Raw genomic sequence first — 14600 nt, 5'->3', positions numbered from 1 at the left:
ACAGAGAAAAAGATAGAAAAAGTACACGCCTTCAAGTTCGTGTTTCCTGTACCTTTTTCCCTAACCTCATTGCTACCACCTTAAGAGGTACACATTCTTATTTACCTATATGACATCATTTGGGGTATGGGGAAGAAATCCTTCTCTTGATCAAATTGGTGTGTTGGGAGAGAAGTAGGAATACAGTGGAATGAGAAAGTCATTTGGAATTACACCACGTATTTTGTGGCTCCCCCTCACCCCCATTTCAGGGTTTTGTTTGGGGGATTTTATTCTTTTTTTTTTTTTTTTTTTTTTAGTTTTGGGGCTCCAACTGATGGTGCTCAGAGCTTACTCCTACCACTGTGCTCAGGATCACACATGGCAATGCTCAGGAGACCATATATGGTACCAGGGATCAAATCAGAATTAGCCGCATGCAGACCTTAACTATAACTCTGGTCCTTTGGTGTTTCGTTTTGTTTTTCAGTCATAAACTAACTCTACAGGCTAGCTTTTTTTGAACTGTGGGTATCATCAACCAGGTATGAAATCATTTATCTAAAAGGGGGGTCATAAAAAAATCATAAAAATTTGTTTCAAAACATATTTATGACTATGTTTGGTAATTATTTGAGGTGTAAGGCTATTCTATATATCTACATACTTGAGGCTGCATAAAAGTTCCTCAGGAAAAAAGAAACTGCAAGTGGGAAAAGTTAAAACGGACCCATCCTACAGTACTAAGTTGCAGAAACACAGAGGATAAAGATTTTTTGTGTGCGTTATTCTAGCATCTACAAGCCCCTTAACATTATTTCTGTAAAACTTAATGTTTTAGGTAAACTAAATTTGTCGTGATTTATATCTGTTATATACATATGTATATGTGTATATGTGTAAATTTAATTTAAAACTACAACTTGAGAACCAACCAACTGTATATTTAAGGAATATCTTTCTTCAAGCCAGAGAGAAAACACAGTGGGTGGGTTGCTTGTTCTGCACAGGTCTGACCCTGGTTTGATCACTGGTACCTCAGATGGTACCCTGAGCTCTGCCAAGAGTGATTTCTGAGCACAGAGCCAGGAAGGAGCCTTGAGCACAGCAGGGTGTAGCTCAAAATATAAAAAGAGAAAAAGAAAGAAACATCTTTCTTCTCCACAAAAAGCCAATGTGGGTTAGAGTGCCCAGAACTATAGTAGGGTGTGCAAGGAATCAGATAGAAGAACCACAAAGAGGGAAAACACAAAGGTATTCAATTCAGCAGGTAGCACTGCACTGTAGTACTGTCATCCTGTTGTTCATCGATTTGCTCGAGCGGGCACCAGTAGCAACTACATTGTGAGACTTGTTACTGTTTTTGGCATATCAAATACGCCACAGGTAGCTTGCCAGGCTCTGCTGTGCGGGCGGGATACTCTTGGCAGATTGCCCAGATCCCTGAGAGAGGTGGAGGAATTGAATCCTGGTTGACCGAGTGCAAGGCAAATGCCCTACCCGCTGTGCTACCGAAAATGCTGCTTTAGCCAGGAAAGTCAAGATTACTCTAAAAAGGGAAAATGCAACATAGCTGTAGACATAAATAAGTACCTTAGACTAGGTATAGTCTATTCATTTACTTATTATTGGGGCCACTCTTGCTTTGCTGTGCACCATTTGGCCCTGGGACTCAGAGCTTGCAGCAGCGGAAGAATGCTGGGGGTCCACTTGGGGCTGTTCATTCAGTGCTGGGGACCATCTCCCTTGCCCAGATGAAGAATATTTGAGTCCACTGGACAAGAGAATCACACTAAGAAAAGATGGGGAATAAGACTAAGCTGTATTCTGTATCTGCTCCATGCTCCTAACTTTCATTTTATAGTCACTTCTTTTCTCAGTCCTCCTCTTTGATTCTTTTGTAACCATAACCAGAAGCTGCCCAGGTAATAGAGTTGTGTATTCGATAAGCATAGGAAGATGGGTGACAGATAATATAGGCTACTTTTATGTTTGGGTTTTTGTACCACACTATATAGTATTCAGGACTTACTCCTAGCTCTAGGAGTGCTTTGAGATCACTCCTAGTGGGGGCTTGATGGACCATTTGGGGTAGCAAGGATCAAACGTGGGTCAGGTGTGTGCAAGGCAAGAGCACTATCTGCTAACTATCACTCTGGTCCTACAGGCGACTTCTTATGAGTCTGTGGCCCTCACACATCCCATGATTCAAAATTTACCTTTTAATTTGAAAGAATAATTCAAAACTATGCTTTCAAGTGGTAGTCAAGAGAAAATCTGGAAGATCTTTAAAAACCTACTGGAAATTATATATTTAAGTAGCATTTACTCTTGTTTTGCTGATTAATTCCTATAAAACATTTCTGGAAAACTGTTTCTATTTCATCGCAGGGTATATTTCTCAAGTGCATACATGGATACACACACACACACATGTATACCATTTTCACACACATATGTAAATACAACTAAACTTCAGTATTTCCCATTTATAAATGTATGCCTTATATTCCCCACCCCTAATTCCCTATGTTTTCCTTTAAATATCAAAAAGAGAGAATGAAGAGAAATTCAAGTTCATTCTTTTGCTGCTGTAGTGTAACTTTGGTAGCCATATGGTCACAACAAGCAATACGGTCTTGTTCATTGCCTCTACCTATTTTCACACATCAAATTACCAAACAGAAAATAGAATTTTAGGGCTATTACCATAATTAATTTACCACCTGTGATTGAGTCCTTTCAGCAACATAACTTTCACCAAAGAAATGGTGTTTTAAATTATAACTACATTTTCAATATAAATAGCAGCATAATTTGCATTTAATGACAAATATTATCATATCTTTCCTACCTTTCTTAGGGACTTTCAAGAACTGTCACACTATGTTATCTCTTTATTTACTTTTTTGGTGCTGGAGATCAAACCCACGGCCTCATACATATGAAATATACACTCTACTACTGGATCTGTCATACTATTAAAAAAAATTTGAGAACAATCCTTGATTAATCAAATTTTCATCACTCTTTTTTGGTGTATTGTCATCTAGACTTCCTAAACAGGGGCAATAGTAACTGTGCTCATCGTTTCTATTTTATTATGAATAACCACATTCTAGCTTTTGTGTGTTTTCTGGAGACCACAGAGACAACTAAACCCACAAGACGGCTGCCATGCTCATCTCAGGTGATGCAAAGGAGTAATCGAGAATAGATTTTGTTGTACCTTAGTTTACATATTTGCTTGTGGGAAAATAAGTATTTTTGCTTTACATTCTAGTGGTTACCTTATAGGCACTGATAATAATGTTCTTCTCTTCTTAAACTAGTCTTGCTAGTACAGAAAATTTTAGGTAGGAGAGGTTATAAAAAGAATGAGTAGTTAGATTTTGAAATAATAAATTATAAGAGAAAGGAGGGAAATAAGAAAGCATTACCAAAGCAGGTCACTCAAATGAGCTTCCAGTAGAACTTTTAAATAATATGAAGCAATCAAAAATAAATCAAGCAATCTTAGAAAAAAGTAACTTCTAGAAAATTAAAATGCCTAGAGTTGCACTAGTATTAGAGCTTACTTTACCAGGATATTCAGAAGAATAGATTAAATTTCTTAGAAATTGTTCTACTCAGGATACAAAGATACCTGCTAAAGAGTTTGTTGAAATCAGGAACAAAAATTTTAAAATATTTGCAAATAGTTGTAAATAGAAACCCGAAATATCTGAATTTTTTATATGCTCTTTCTACTCTCCCACATCATTAAAGAAGATTTTAAAGCTAATATAATTTAAAAATAAATTTTCATTCATATAAATAATGTAACGACTCCATTTTCTTTATTGCTTGTTTCTTATAGATAATAAATTAGCACTTAAAGATGATTTGACAGCTCTTTCTTCCATGCCACATGAAATTATTTACTAGTGTTGGAAGTTAAAGGAATGTAAGAACAGAGAAAAATGTGATGGAATCAGCAATCCTTTAATTTGAAGAGTTGTCTATTTCTTACCATGTCTTTTCCACCTATGACCTCTTATTGACATGCTGGTTACTGCATTTCTTGATATTCTAGAGGAAGTTGGTGTAATTTCAACTTGAATACACTTTGTACCCTCCTTACTAGATTTCATGGCACCATGAGGCAATGAAGCCTTTATTGCATTAGCAACCTAGGAAGGAAACATAATTTAAAATCGTTATTAAACAAATGTATTACTCTACCCTTAGCTAAAATAAGATATCAGTTTTAACAGGTATTTAGAAAGAATACTTTCTCCAAGGTGTTTCTCCTAGAATTTAAGAATTTAAACTCAAGTTAAATTCAAAAGAAAGCTTATGATTAAAAGAAGTAAAAGTTAAAATTCCAATAGAGTAAATTATATTTTCAAATGCCTAATGCTAATGAATAAATGCAGCCCTACCTAGGCTATCAAGGAGAATGTATCTGCTAGATATCTGAAAATTAATAAAATCTTCAAATTCTATTATTTGTTTACATTTTTGGGGGGTGGGGTGGAGTTGAGCAACACCCAACAGAGCCAGGCGCTACTTTCAGGTGGAGCTCAGAGCTACACCTAGCTGTGCTCATGTGACTATGTAGTGGCAGGAATCATACCTAGAAACCCAGCATTCAAAGCATATGTTCTAGCCGTCAAGTTATTTCCCTGGTCTTATTTCGTATTTTGACCTTTTATAGGGGTTGGGACGGGAGGACAGGGCGCAGATTTACTGCTGGCTTTGGTCTCAGAGTTTGCTTTCACGGGTCTTGAAGCACCATCATGTGGTATCAGAGATCATAAACAGGGGTAAGCCAAATTCAAGGCAAGGTCCTTGACCATTGTACCAATTCATTTTAGCCTTTTAAATGTAAAATTTTAAATGCAAAATTCACTATGACAGAAACATCAATCACTAATGTCATTATTAATTCACTATAAAGATACTTTTCAATTTATAGTCTAAGTTCTAATTTTAAATTCCAAAATTCTATTTAAAAAAATATATATGAGGTACCTACCAGTAATGGCTCTGGATATAAATCCAGCTGGGCTCTGTATACTATATCATCCAATGCTTTTTGAGCAAGATCCCATTCTCCATTATAACTATAAAATTAAATGAATTAAGTAAAGTCAAACTAATTATTTTAAATTAGTTCCATAATTTAACAAAATAAAGTTAGAAATTCACTGAGGAAAACAATAGGTAATATTAACACATTACTTAGCATTCCTCCCTCCTTAAAAATACATCTTTTGAATATTTTAATTCCTTTTGATTGTATTTAAGAAGCTATTAATAGCAAAGAAAAGTTTATACAAGTACATTTCTTCTCTAAAGAACAAATCTATTTAAAGAACAAAATTCAAAATACTAAGATGATCTCAAAGCATTTTACATGTTCAAAGCAAGTAAGAGCATAATAAATTACATACCTTAGAATACTGTTCAGAACATTTTCTGGTCAAAGTACTCTGTAACTCCCACGTTTTTCTTTTTATTAAGAATATAAAATTACTATGGCTTTCAGTATCCTAAGTAGTTACTTCTTTGCTTGCTAATAGTTATCTAGAAATATATGTGATATACACTGAAAATATCCGGGACAATGTTTGTGCGTGGGGGAAGATATGTGTGAGATATGTGTGTGTGTTTGTATGAATTTTTTAAAGATAAGGTCAAATATCTTTAAAATTGGCTAAACAATGAAAACCAACAGAGAAATAATGGTGTGGTTTCTACCAACAAAATTAAGAAATGTGAATTACAACATGAGTAAAAATGATACATAAAAAAGAATGCAAAAACCACTGATTTCACCTAAAAACTAGATAAAGGCAGGTAATCTACAAAGCCTTCACTTCGTGCAGCTCTCAGGTCACAAAAGCACCAAAGTAGCCAGTAACCTAAGGCAGGCAGGTGACTCTAGAGGGAACTGGCCACAATGCTAAGTATCAGACGGATGGCCGTGAACAGTTTTTAACAAATTGCTAAAAGTCAAGGGTATACAAACATAAGAGTATAGTATTTCTGGAAGCAGATTAAGGGAAGTTCATACCAACTCCTAAACCCTTTTCCACAGACCTCCTTCAGGGAAGCACAAAAACAAACAAAAAAACTAGGAGCAGAGGAAGGGAGAACCAGACAAAGTGCCCTTGGTATGGTTCTGAAGAAGATGCATGCAGAAAAGTCAAGAAAATCCAGCCAGAGCCCTTTCTCTCAAAAACATAAGTTTTAAAGCCTTTGCGGGAAGAGAAGCAAACCTTTTCATTTTGAGTGCAGAGGTAGAGACCCATTATCACCATGAGGGGAGGAGAAAGAAAAGCAAACTCTTTCTGTGGGGGAAAATCAAATCACTCATTGCAGTGTACTAGACATCTAGGAGAGAGTGCAGGGCCAGTGAGTGTCTTCCTGCAAGGACACAGGGCCTGCTGAGAACTAAAGCTGAATCAGCGCAAACTGGAACTCTCCTTTCTCTTCCTCCCTGCATCCAACCAGGCCTAGTGCAAGTCCAAATAAGAAATTCAGAATTCTACTCTGGAAATTAGGCAATAACAGAGAGGTGCTCTGAGGTAGACCCAAAGGAAAGTGAAAAGTTGGGGCTAGAGCGATAGCACAGGAGGGAGGGCATTTGCCTTGCAGGCAGCTGACCAACATTTGATCCCTGTCACCCCGTATGGACCGACAAGCATGCCAGGAGTAATTCTGAGTGCAGTGCCAGAAGTAACTCCTGAGCATCGCCAGGTGTGGTCCAAAGATTAAAAAAAAAAAAAATTCTGGTATGTTTTCTTTAAATTTAGCTCTTATATTTATGTTTTATGTGTTTTTGAATTAAAGAAAGATGAAGTGTTATAAATGGTAACAAATTATTCAAAATATTAAAAGGTATGTTTTAAACAATAAAATTATTAAAATTTTGATTCATGTTCTTCAACAAAAATGAGCTTATAGTAGCAATAATATACTTTCCCAAAGAGACCAAGGCTTTTATTTATTTTTTGTATAATAAGTAAACTTACAAGGCAAAATAAATCCCTGTTAACATCTGCACCATGAATCCAGAAGAAACTGGTATCCTGCTATTTATACCTTTGTATTTTCTTACATGTTGTCGAGGATACCCGCAAACACAGATTCTAGAGAGACCAAAATAAATACATTTGTAAAATTTTAAGTATTCGATTTTTTAACATTTATAAGCCAACAATGTAATAAATAGAGTTTTTTGGTCTAAATTATTTCTATTTAAAACCACCTTACTTGTTATTGATTTATCATATGGGATAAACTACCTCACAGCACATACCAAAAAAGTTTTATGTCATTCACACTATCAAATTGTTGCTCCACCACCCATTTCACTCACCCCTTTTTTCCTTCTACTGATAATAACTATATTTTCACACAATCTCTAAATTGTTTTGGTTATGATTTGTTAGCCTGTTTACTTTTGATTATTCAGAGTCTACATATGAAAGAAGCTATTCAGTAACTGTCTTTCATGTTGAGTTATTCCACTTAGAAATAACTTTAAGTTCCACTCATGTTATTAAAAGATTTGATCTCTTCCAATAGCTGAGTAGAGTTCTATTATGTTTTTCCAACAAACCTAATAGCTATGAAACAAAATCTTTTCAAGCAACATTTGCTGGTAATGCTTTCCTGAGTAAATTGGACAAAGGAAAATATATTCATGCAGAAATATGCTATTCTGGAGTAAGTGAACCAGAGTTGGTTCACCAGTTTTGCTCTCTGCCATATGAACACAACTGGAAGGCAGCTGCCACAGCCTAGAACAGGGTTTTTGTGAGGATCCAAATACGTCAGCACCTTCACCTTGGATTTCCCAGTCCCCAGAACTGTGAGAAATAAAGGTTCATTGCTGTTGCCACTCAATCTATGGTATGGTATTTTGTTATAGTAGCCTTAGATGGACTGGAGCACAGTGGGTAGGGCGTTTGCTTTGCATGCAGCTGACCCGGGTTTGATTCCTCCATCCCTTTCGGAGAGCCCAGGAAGAGAATCCCACTCGCACGGGAGAGCCTGGCAAGCTACCCATGGTGTATTCGATATGCCAAAAACAGTAACAAGTCTCACAATGGAGACATTACTGGTGCTTGCTCAAGCAAATTGATGAACACTGGGATGATAGTGCTACAGTGCTACAGCCTTAGATGACTGAGGCAGAAACTGAGAGAACTTAGTTGTGCAGGAAATAAAACCAACACAAATTTTGTCTTCTATTGGAAGACTTATTTTCAAACTCAAATCTACTACTCTTATTATCTAATTATCTAGAGAAGCAACCTAAACAGACATTTCTTACACCTTACATTTACACTTTTATAATAAAGAATAGATTGCATCAAACAATAATGGTAGGGAAAATCATTCAGCAATTCTAATCCCACTTTGGGTTTTCAATGATACATACATCTAAAGCAATAGCAGATGAGAACTGAATTCTTTTCTATACTGGAAAATTACAATTGTGGATTTAAAAGAATTGTGATGATATTAAGGTGAAAATAACCAAAATGCACACACATGCACTCAAACACAGACCCATTATAACAACTGACATAAAAAGGAATGTTAATGAGAACCTGCAACTTCATTTTTGAAATGTTTACATACCAAATAAGGGTTTCTCCCCCCCCCCCAATCATTTAAGGAGCCAGATAAATTAGATGCCTTAGAAAAAAGCAGCTATGGAATTTGACCTTCTAAGTACCCATGTATCTTTATTGAACTTAATTATAATATGGTTAAATTGCCACAATCTCACCTAAGGATTGCTATTTGCTGTCAGTTAAAAATAAAATCCAAATACATTTTTTTCCTACTGGGTACATTGTCTATTTTTTTTATAAATGCAGTACAATAAATAGATTATTTAATAATACCCTCCCCTAATCAAGATCAATGAATAAAAGCTAAGATTGCTTTTTTCAATCAAGTCATTTATTCACTCAGTAAATATTCAGTAAGCACTATATTTGGGTCTGATACTTTCTTAAAGAAAGCAACAGAAAGTAAAAAATGTGGAGAAACTACCTTAGAAAGGTAAAATGGCTATTTTCCTAATTTTTAATTGGGAAATAGTCCCTCCTTGTTTTTCTACTCTGTTCTTAAATAGTGAGGGAAAGAGAAAAAATGATTATCAATAGAGCAGAAAAGAGAAAAAAAAGAGGAAAGAAAAAAATGTAAAAATTGTCTACATAGCAATAAGCACTTTTACCATCCTCATTCTTCTGTCCTTTTAAGTCAGAAGCCACATAAGGTTATATAGTCCAACACACAAAAATCTTTTTTAAGTAACTACAGAAAGACTATTCTGTTTGTTTGTTTGTTTTGAGGCCATGCTCAGCTTTGTTCAGGGTTTCTGGCTCTGCTCTTGGCAGGGCTCAAGGGACCACAAGCAGTGGAGGATTGAACCTGGTTATCCAGTGCAAGGCAAGTACTATCTCTCTGACCCTGAAAAAATTATTTTACGCAGGCTGTGAAGAATGGGCAAGATTTAGATAAATAAAATTAGCTTACAAACAAAATAATAAGCAATGAAAAATCAACCATAGGATCTTTCAATATGAAATGACCTATAAGATAGATTCTAGAACTACTGCACAGTAATAACAAACAGTAAGAAAAAAAAGCTGCCATTTTGTATGTAAGAAACCCTATTTTTAAATTAGTATTACTGAAAATAACAATGCTTTAAATAATTTTTTAAAGGAACTGTCAATTAACAAATAACAAAATAGATACACACATATAAATTTGGTCAGGAGGAAGAATCCATAGGGGGTTCATTTGCACAAAAGTGTACTTAATCAACAGCATATAAGAATAAATCTATTTAGATGGTTCAAAGATTGATGTAGGGGTAAGAAGAGGGTAATAAGGTTTCATTACAGACCTACAAGAACAAATTAAGCATTCATTAGTCATCCACATTGAACTCAACTGACTCATTAAGTGAACAAAATGAATCTCTGAAAGAGAATTTAACTTGGTAGCATAGTATAGCTTTGTCTTTCATATTAAGTATTCCACATCAAAAGGTAAGATAATCCACTATGAAACCAGAGAGATAATACAGTGGACAAGGTGCTTGCCTTACATGCAGCTAATCAGGGTTCTATCCCAGGCACCCCATAATGTCCCCTGACCACTACCAGGAGTGATATTTGAGTTCAGAGCCAGGAGTAAGACCTGAGCACTGCTAGATGTGGCCCCAAAAGCAAAAATAAAGAAACAAAAAAGATAACCCACTAGAAATAGTATTATGTTAAAGGGGCTGTCGAAATAGTGAAAAAAATTATTTCTCCAAATTTAAAGGACTCTACCATACACTAGTAAAAGATATTTGTAATATGTAACATTAGTGAATAGGTAGATTCCTTTTAGAGGGTCATTTATAATGTTTAGCATGGCAGAAAAATAAAACTTGTTGACTAAAACCTTCTACTCACATTATGTAGGAGGAATACACAGCTAACAAGCTGGCCATCCATCTGAACCAGGAAAGCAAAGCTTATAGTAACAACATATTTTTGCTCAGTAGAATGGAGTATATAGGTGGGTGGAGGGTGGGAACTATTCAAGTGCTTTTAATTTCTTTCACATTACAATCAGAAGGCTTTAAAAAATAATATGGGACACACTTCTCACTGAATGTGACATTTTTACTTACATTTACATATTCTTTCTTCTGCATAACTCAGTAAACAATTTTGGCACAATCATCATCAACTAAACTGAGCAGCAATCTAAAACAACTGTTACCTGGCTGAAAGAACTGGATATTCATAACATGGATTTCACATTCTTTAGGAAAATTTGCTTGTTTCTAGTCATCTTAACAATATACAATGCTGCTTCTTTTGTTTTGGGACGACACCGGTGATGCCCAGAAGTTACACTTGGCTCTGCACTCAGGCATCACTCCTGGTGATGCTCAGGGAAACATATGGGATGCCAGCAATTGAACCAGGTTGGTCATGTGCAAGGCAATTTCCTTCCAGTTATACTATCGCTTTGACTCTGTAAAAGACTTCCTAGTTTAAATATCTTCTAAACAATTAATGAAATCTGGAGTTAGGAAAAATTACTAGGTGGAAATAGAGAATAGGACTTAAGGAAACTTAAAATTTAAGACCAGTGTGACAGACTTAGTGGGAGTTCCACATATAATTCTTTGTGGCCTAAAAGTAATTTTAAAACTATTTAAGTTATTCCATTTAAATAGAATTTTAGAAATTACTTGTACCCCTTTCCTGCCTCGTTTTATCAGTGTTGTGAATATTCATTTTTCTTATGGCACAGAACTTATCTAGTATTTTTCTATTAAAATCTTCCTTGGCCCAAATCCTACAGCTAGTTTTAAAATAACCTGCTTATGATTTTGAATTTAACACTTACTTATGTTCTTGAATGATTTTCTAGTTCCATGGTTAGCTAGAAGTGGTATATTAGCAACTGGTATATTAAAATGTTAAAAGTAACCGTGGTAGAGAAACTCTATGAGAACTACAGGGTTAAGAGAGAAATTAACACTTGTTCTTTTCGAACTTCTCTATTAGTAGTTTCAGGAAAACATCAACAATGGTGTTTATTAGGTTAAATTAATATTATTTAATCCTTTTGTGATTAAATATTCCATTAAAATGTTACTCGCTGTTACATTCTTCATCATGCTTTTACTCAGTATATTTTATTATTCACAGGTAGCTTTCTATTTTTTGCCTGGGCTGAATTAAATAATGTATTATTTTATTTAATCGGTTTATTTTGGTTTGGGGCCATTCCCAGTGATGCTCAGGGGTTACTCTTGGCTCTGTGCTCAGGAATTACTCCTGGTGGTACTCAGCAGACCACATGGGTTGCAGGGACTGAACCTGGGTAGGCTGTATGCAAGGCAAATGCCCCACCTGCTGTACTACAGTTCTGGCCCCCGAGTTAAGTAATCCTTTAAATAAATAAACACAATAAAAATAATATATGCAACAAAGTAGCAGTCTAAGGTTCATGTAATTTAATATTATAAGTGTTTAAATTTTATTTTACCTTGAACAAATTTGGCATAGTGACTGAAGAGAAACACTGGGCATATAGGTTAAGGCAGCATTGTAACACAACAGAAGGAATGTCAACACTTCAAACCTAAAGGTAAAAGAAAAGAATACTTATCATTCTTTTCAATTCTAAGAAGATAACCATCATCAGATATTGGGAAGACATGCTACACAACAGATCTCTACAATATAACCACACCAATAACAATACAAAGCTGAAAGGAAGAAGATTTTCTCAAGTAACAAATGAAAATTATTTAAAAAATCTAAAATATTTGATATCTGAGATAGAAAATAAGTGACAATTTGAGAAAATATATATTTATTTCATATGAAATGAGTCAGTAGTAAAAAAAATGTTATACACAACTCATCAAACATTTATAACTATATGGAAAAAATTTAATCAGCAGGCTAAGATTTTACTTATACCTATTCTGTGCAGTCAGCATCTCCCTCTGGGGGTGAGGTCCACTGTACACAACTTTGGACAAACCATGCTGGGATAGTGCACTCTCAGTCAGAGCCATGGACCCGATGCTGGAAGGCTGAAGAAAAGACATTTTAATGAAGAACAGAGTGCCATTCTACTGAAAATGCTCTATTTAGAATATATGCCCTGCTAAAAATGGTTCCCATGAATACCATATATCTTTAAAATATCCAGATTGCCTACTGACTTTTCTGTTCAAAGATGTAACTAAAAATAAGACAACAAACAGAAATTAAAAAATATTTCTAACTTCAAAATTATGCGATGGAAATATGTAACTGCCATCTCTCCCTCCCTCTCTCTCTCTCTCTCTCTCTCTCACACACACACACACACACATACGTTTAGACTAGTTTTATACTTCAAAAGGCAAGAGACATTTCAAAATGAATACTTTCAACAGATTGCTCTCAGCTTTATTTTAAAGGTTAATGATCTTGATTTTTCTTTCATTTTTGGAAATTATAAACACTTTATGTGATATTTGTCCTTTTTAAAGTATTAATAAATTGGTCAATTCTTTGGCCTCAATAACGAAACCCTAATTTATAGCAACTTCAAAACTCAGAACCAATAAACTTACAGTAACAACTTACTTCATGATACACAGATGGTTTGGATAAAGATGGAATTGTAAAACTCAGTACTTTGCTATGTCCCTCTTTGTCAACTATTTCCTATTAAAGTAAAAAAGAAAATTTTAAAATATTTAATTTTCACATGTAAATCTAATAGCTAAATTTAAATTGTTGTCTTAAAAAAGACTGAAAAAATGTTTTAAGTCAGCTAAAATTTATTATTAGTTACTTATATATAAACCAGGAATTAGTGTTCTATTTTTAAAATATAAGTGACATGGCTTTAAGGCTGGTACTATACTATATTAAGCTATAGTACCTTAATAACCATTGATTTTTTCCCTCATGTAACAAATAACATTTTCTAAATTAGTCAACATAGATGTGAAATATTAAATATGTCAGGAAAAGTTCCTAAAATTTATTTTCTATTTTCAAAAATACAAACCTTACGTATCTCAAACATCATAGTGATTTATACAAACAACAATAATAATCCAAACTATATGTTAAATCAATAGGGTAAACTCTGGAGACTTTCCAGATTTTATGTAATTATTACTGATAAATTTTAGATTTTGTATTTTCTCCCATACTATTTGTGAAGATCACAAATAGATGGTCTATAGATATTCAACATTGATATTTTCAGATATCTCTGTAAGATAATTGAAATGGTATGATTTTAAGTCTTCAGTCAATACAAAAAAGTATATTTACCTAATTATGTATTTGCCTAGATACACTCAATCTCTTAAAGTTATTTTTGGGAGAATGAGTGATGAGTCATTTGAAGATGATAAACAAATATTAGTTTTACTAAAATGAAGAAAAGTTATTTGCATTTATTTGCTCTTTCTAAATACAAACCAAATTGTAAACCCCTAGAAGAAGAGCTTCAATGCATCCACTGCTATGAACATTTTTGCTGGCTGAGACTGCAAGGTAGCACCAAATCAGTTCTGGGAGAAACTGCAGTGTAAATCGAAGCAACTGTTCCTCTCCACTTCGATAGAACTCAAAAAGCTGGTGACAGACAGGCTCTAACAACTACAAGAAAGACACAAAATTAATTCAATAATCTGTTTTTTATTTAAATAACAGTGATACATAATATATAAGAACAGTTTTTCTGATTGGTAATTTTTGAAATAAATACATGCTTCCCTCTAAAAAGAGCAAAATAATCACTACTAAGTTATTTGAAATGGCAGCCTTGCACTCTAGAGGAAAGACAATACAAACAAGTATATATGGAAGCACTTTGTGAACTTGAAAATGTTCTACAAGTCAAAGGCAGTGAGTATTATTATTAAAAATATTATTCAAAATGCCAAGGAGAAAGATGAAGGGGGAAGCAAGGAAAGAAGTTCTAGAAGTAACACAGGGCCAAGGGTAAGGACCTTAGGCCTCTATGGAGTAGAGGTGAAGTATCTCCGTCTGTACAAACAACTAGATCCAGCACCACTG

The 14600-nt window shown here is 34.6% G+C and overlaps 1 protein-coding gene across 3 annotated transcripts in view; it reads right to left on the bottom strand.

The window, feature by feature from the left end:
* HYCC1 (hyccin PI4KA lipid kinase complex subunit 1) overlaps positions 1 to 14600 on the bottom strand; it is a 75626-nt gene that overhangs the window by 15505 nt on the left and 45521 nt on the right. For all 3 annotated transcript variants that reach the window (XM_004604087.2, XM_055139435.1, XM_055139443.1), the window contains exons 4-10: positions 14001 to 14180; positions 13149 to 13229; positions 12492 to 12607; positions 12052 to 12147; positions 7002 to 7118; positions 5000 to 5087; positions 3992 to 4151 (exon numbers count right to left, since the gene is read on the bottom strand). In XM_004604087.2, coding sequence (XP_004604144.1) covers positions 3992 to 4151; positions 5000 to 5087; positions 7002 to 7118; positions 12052 to 12147; positions 12492 to 12607; positions 13149 to 13229; positions 14001 to 14180 — 838 coding nt within the window. The remainder of the gene's footprint in view (positions 1 to 3991; positions 4152 to 4999; positions 5088 to 7001; positions 7119 to 12051; positions 12148 to 12491; positions 12608 to 13148; positions 13230 to 14000; positions 14181 to 14600) is intronic.

The sequence above is a fragment of the Sorex araneus genome, chromosome 1, assembly GCF_027595985.1.
Source record: "Sorex araneus isolate mSorAra2 chromosome 1, mSorAra2.pri, whole genome shotgun sequence".
Lineage (NCBI taxonomy): Eukaryota > Metazoa > Chordata > Mammalia > Eulipotyphla > Soricidae > Sorex > Sorex araneus.
This window is presented reverse-complemented; position numbering and strand designations above follow the sequence as displayed.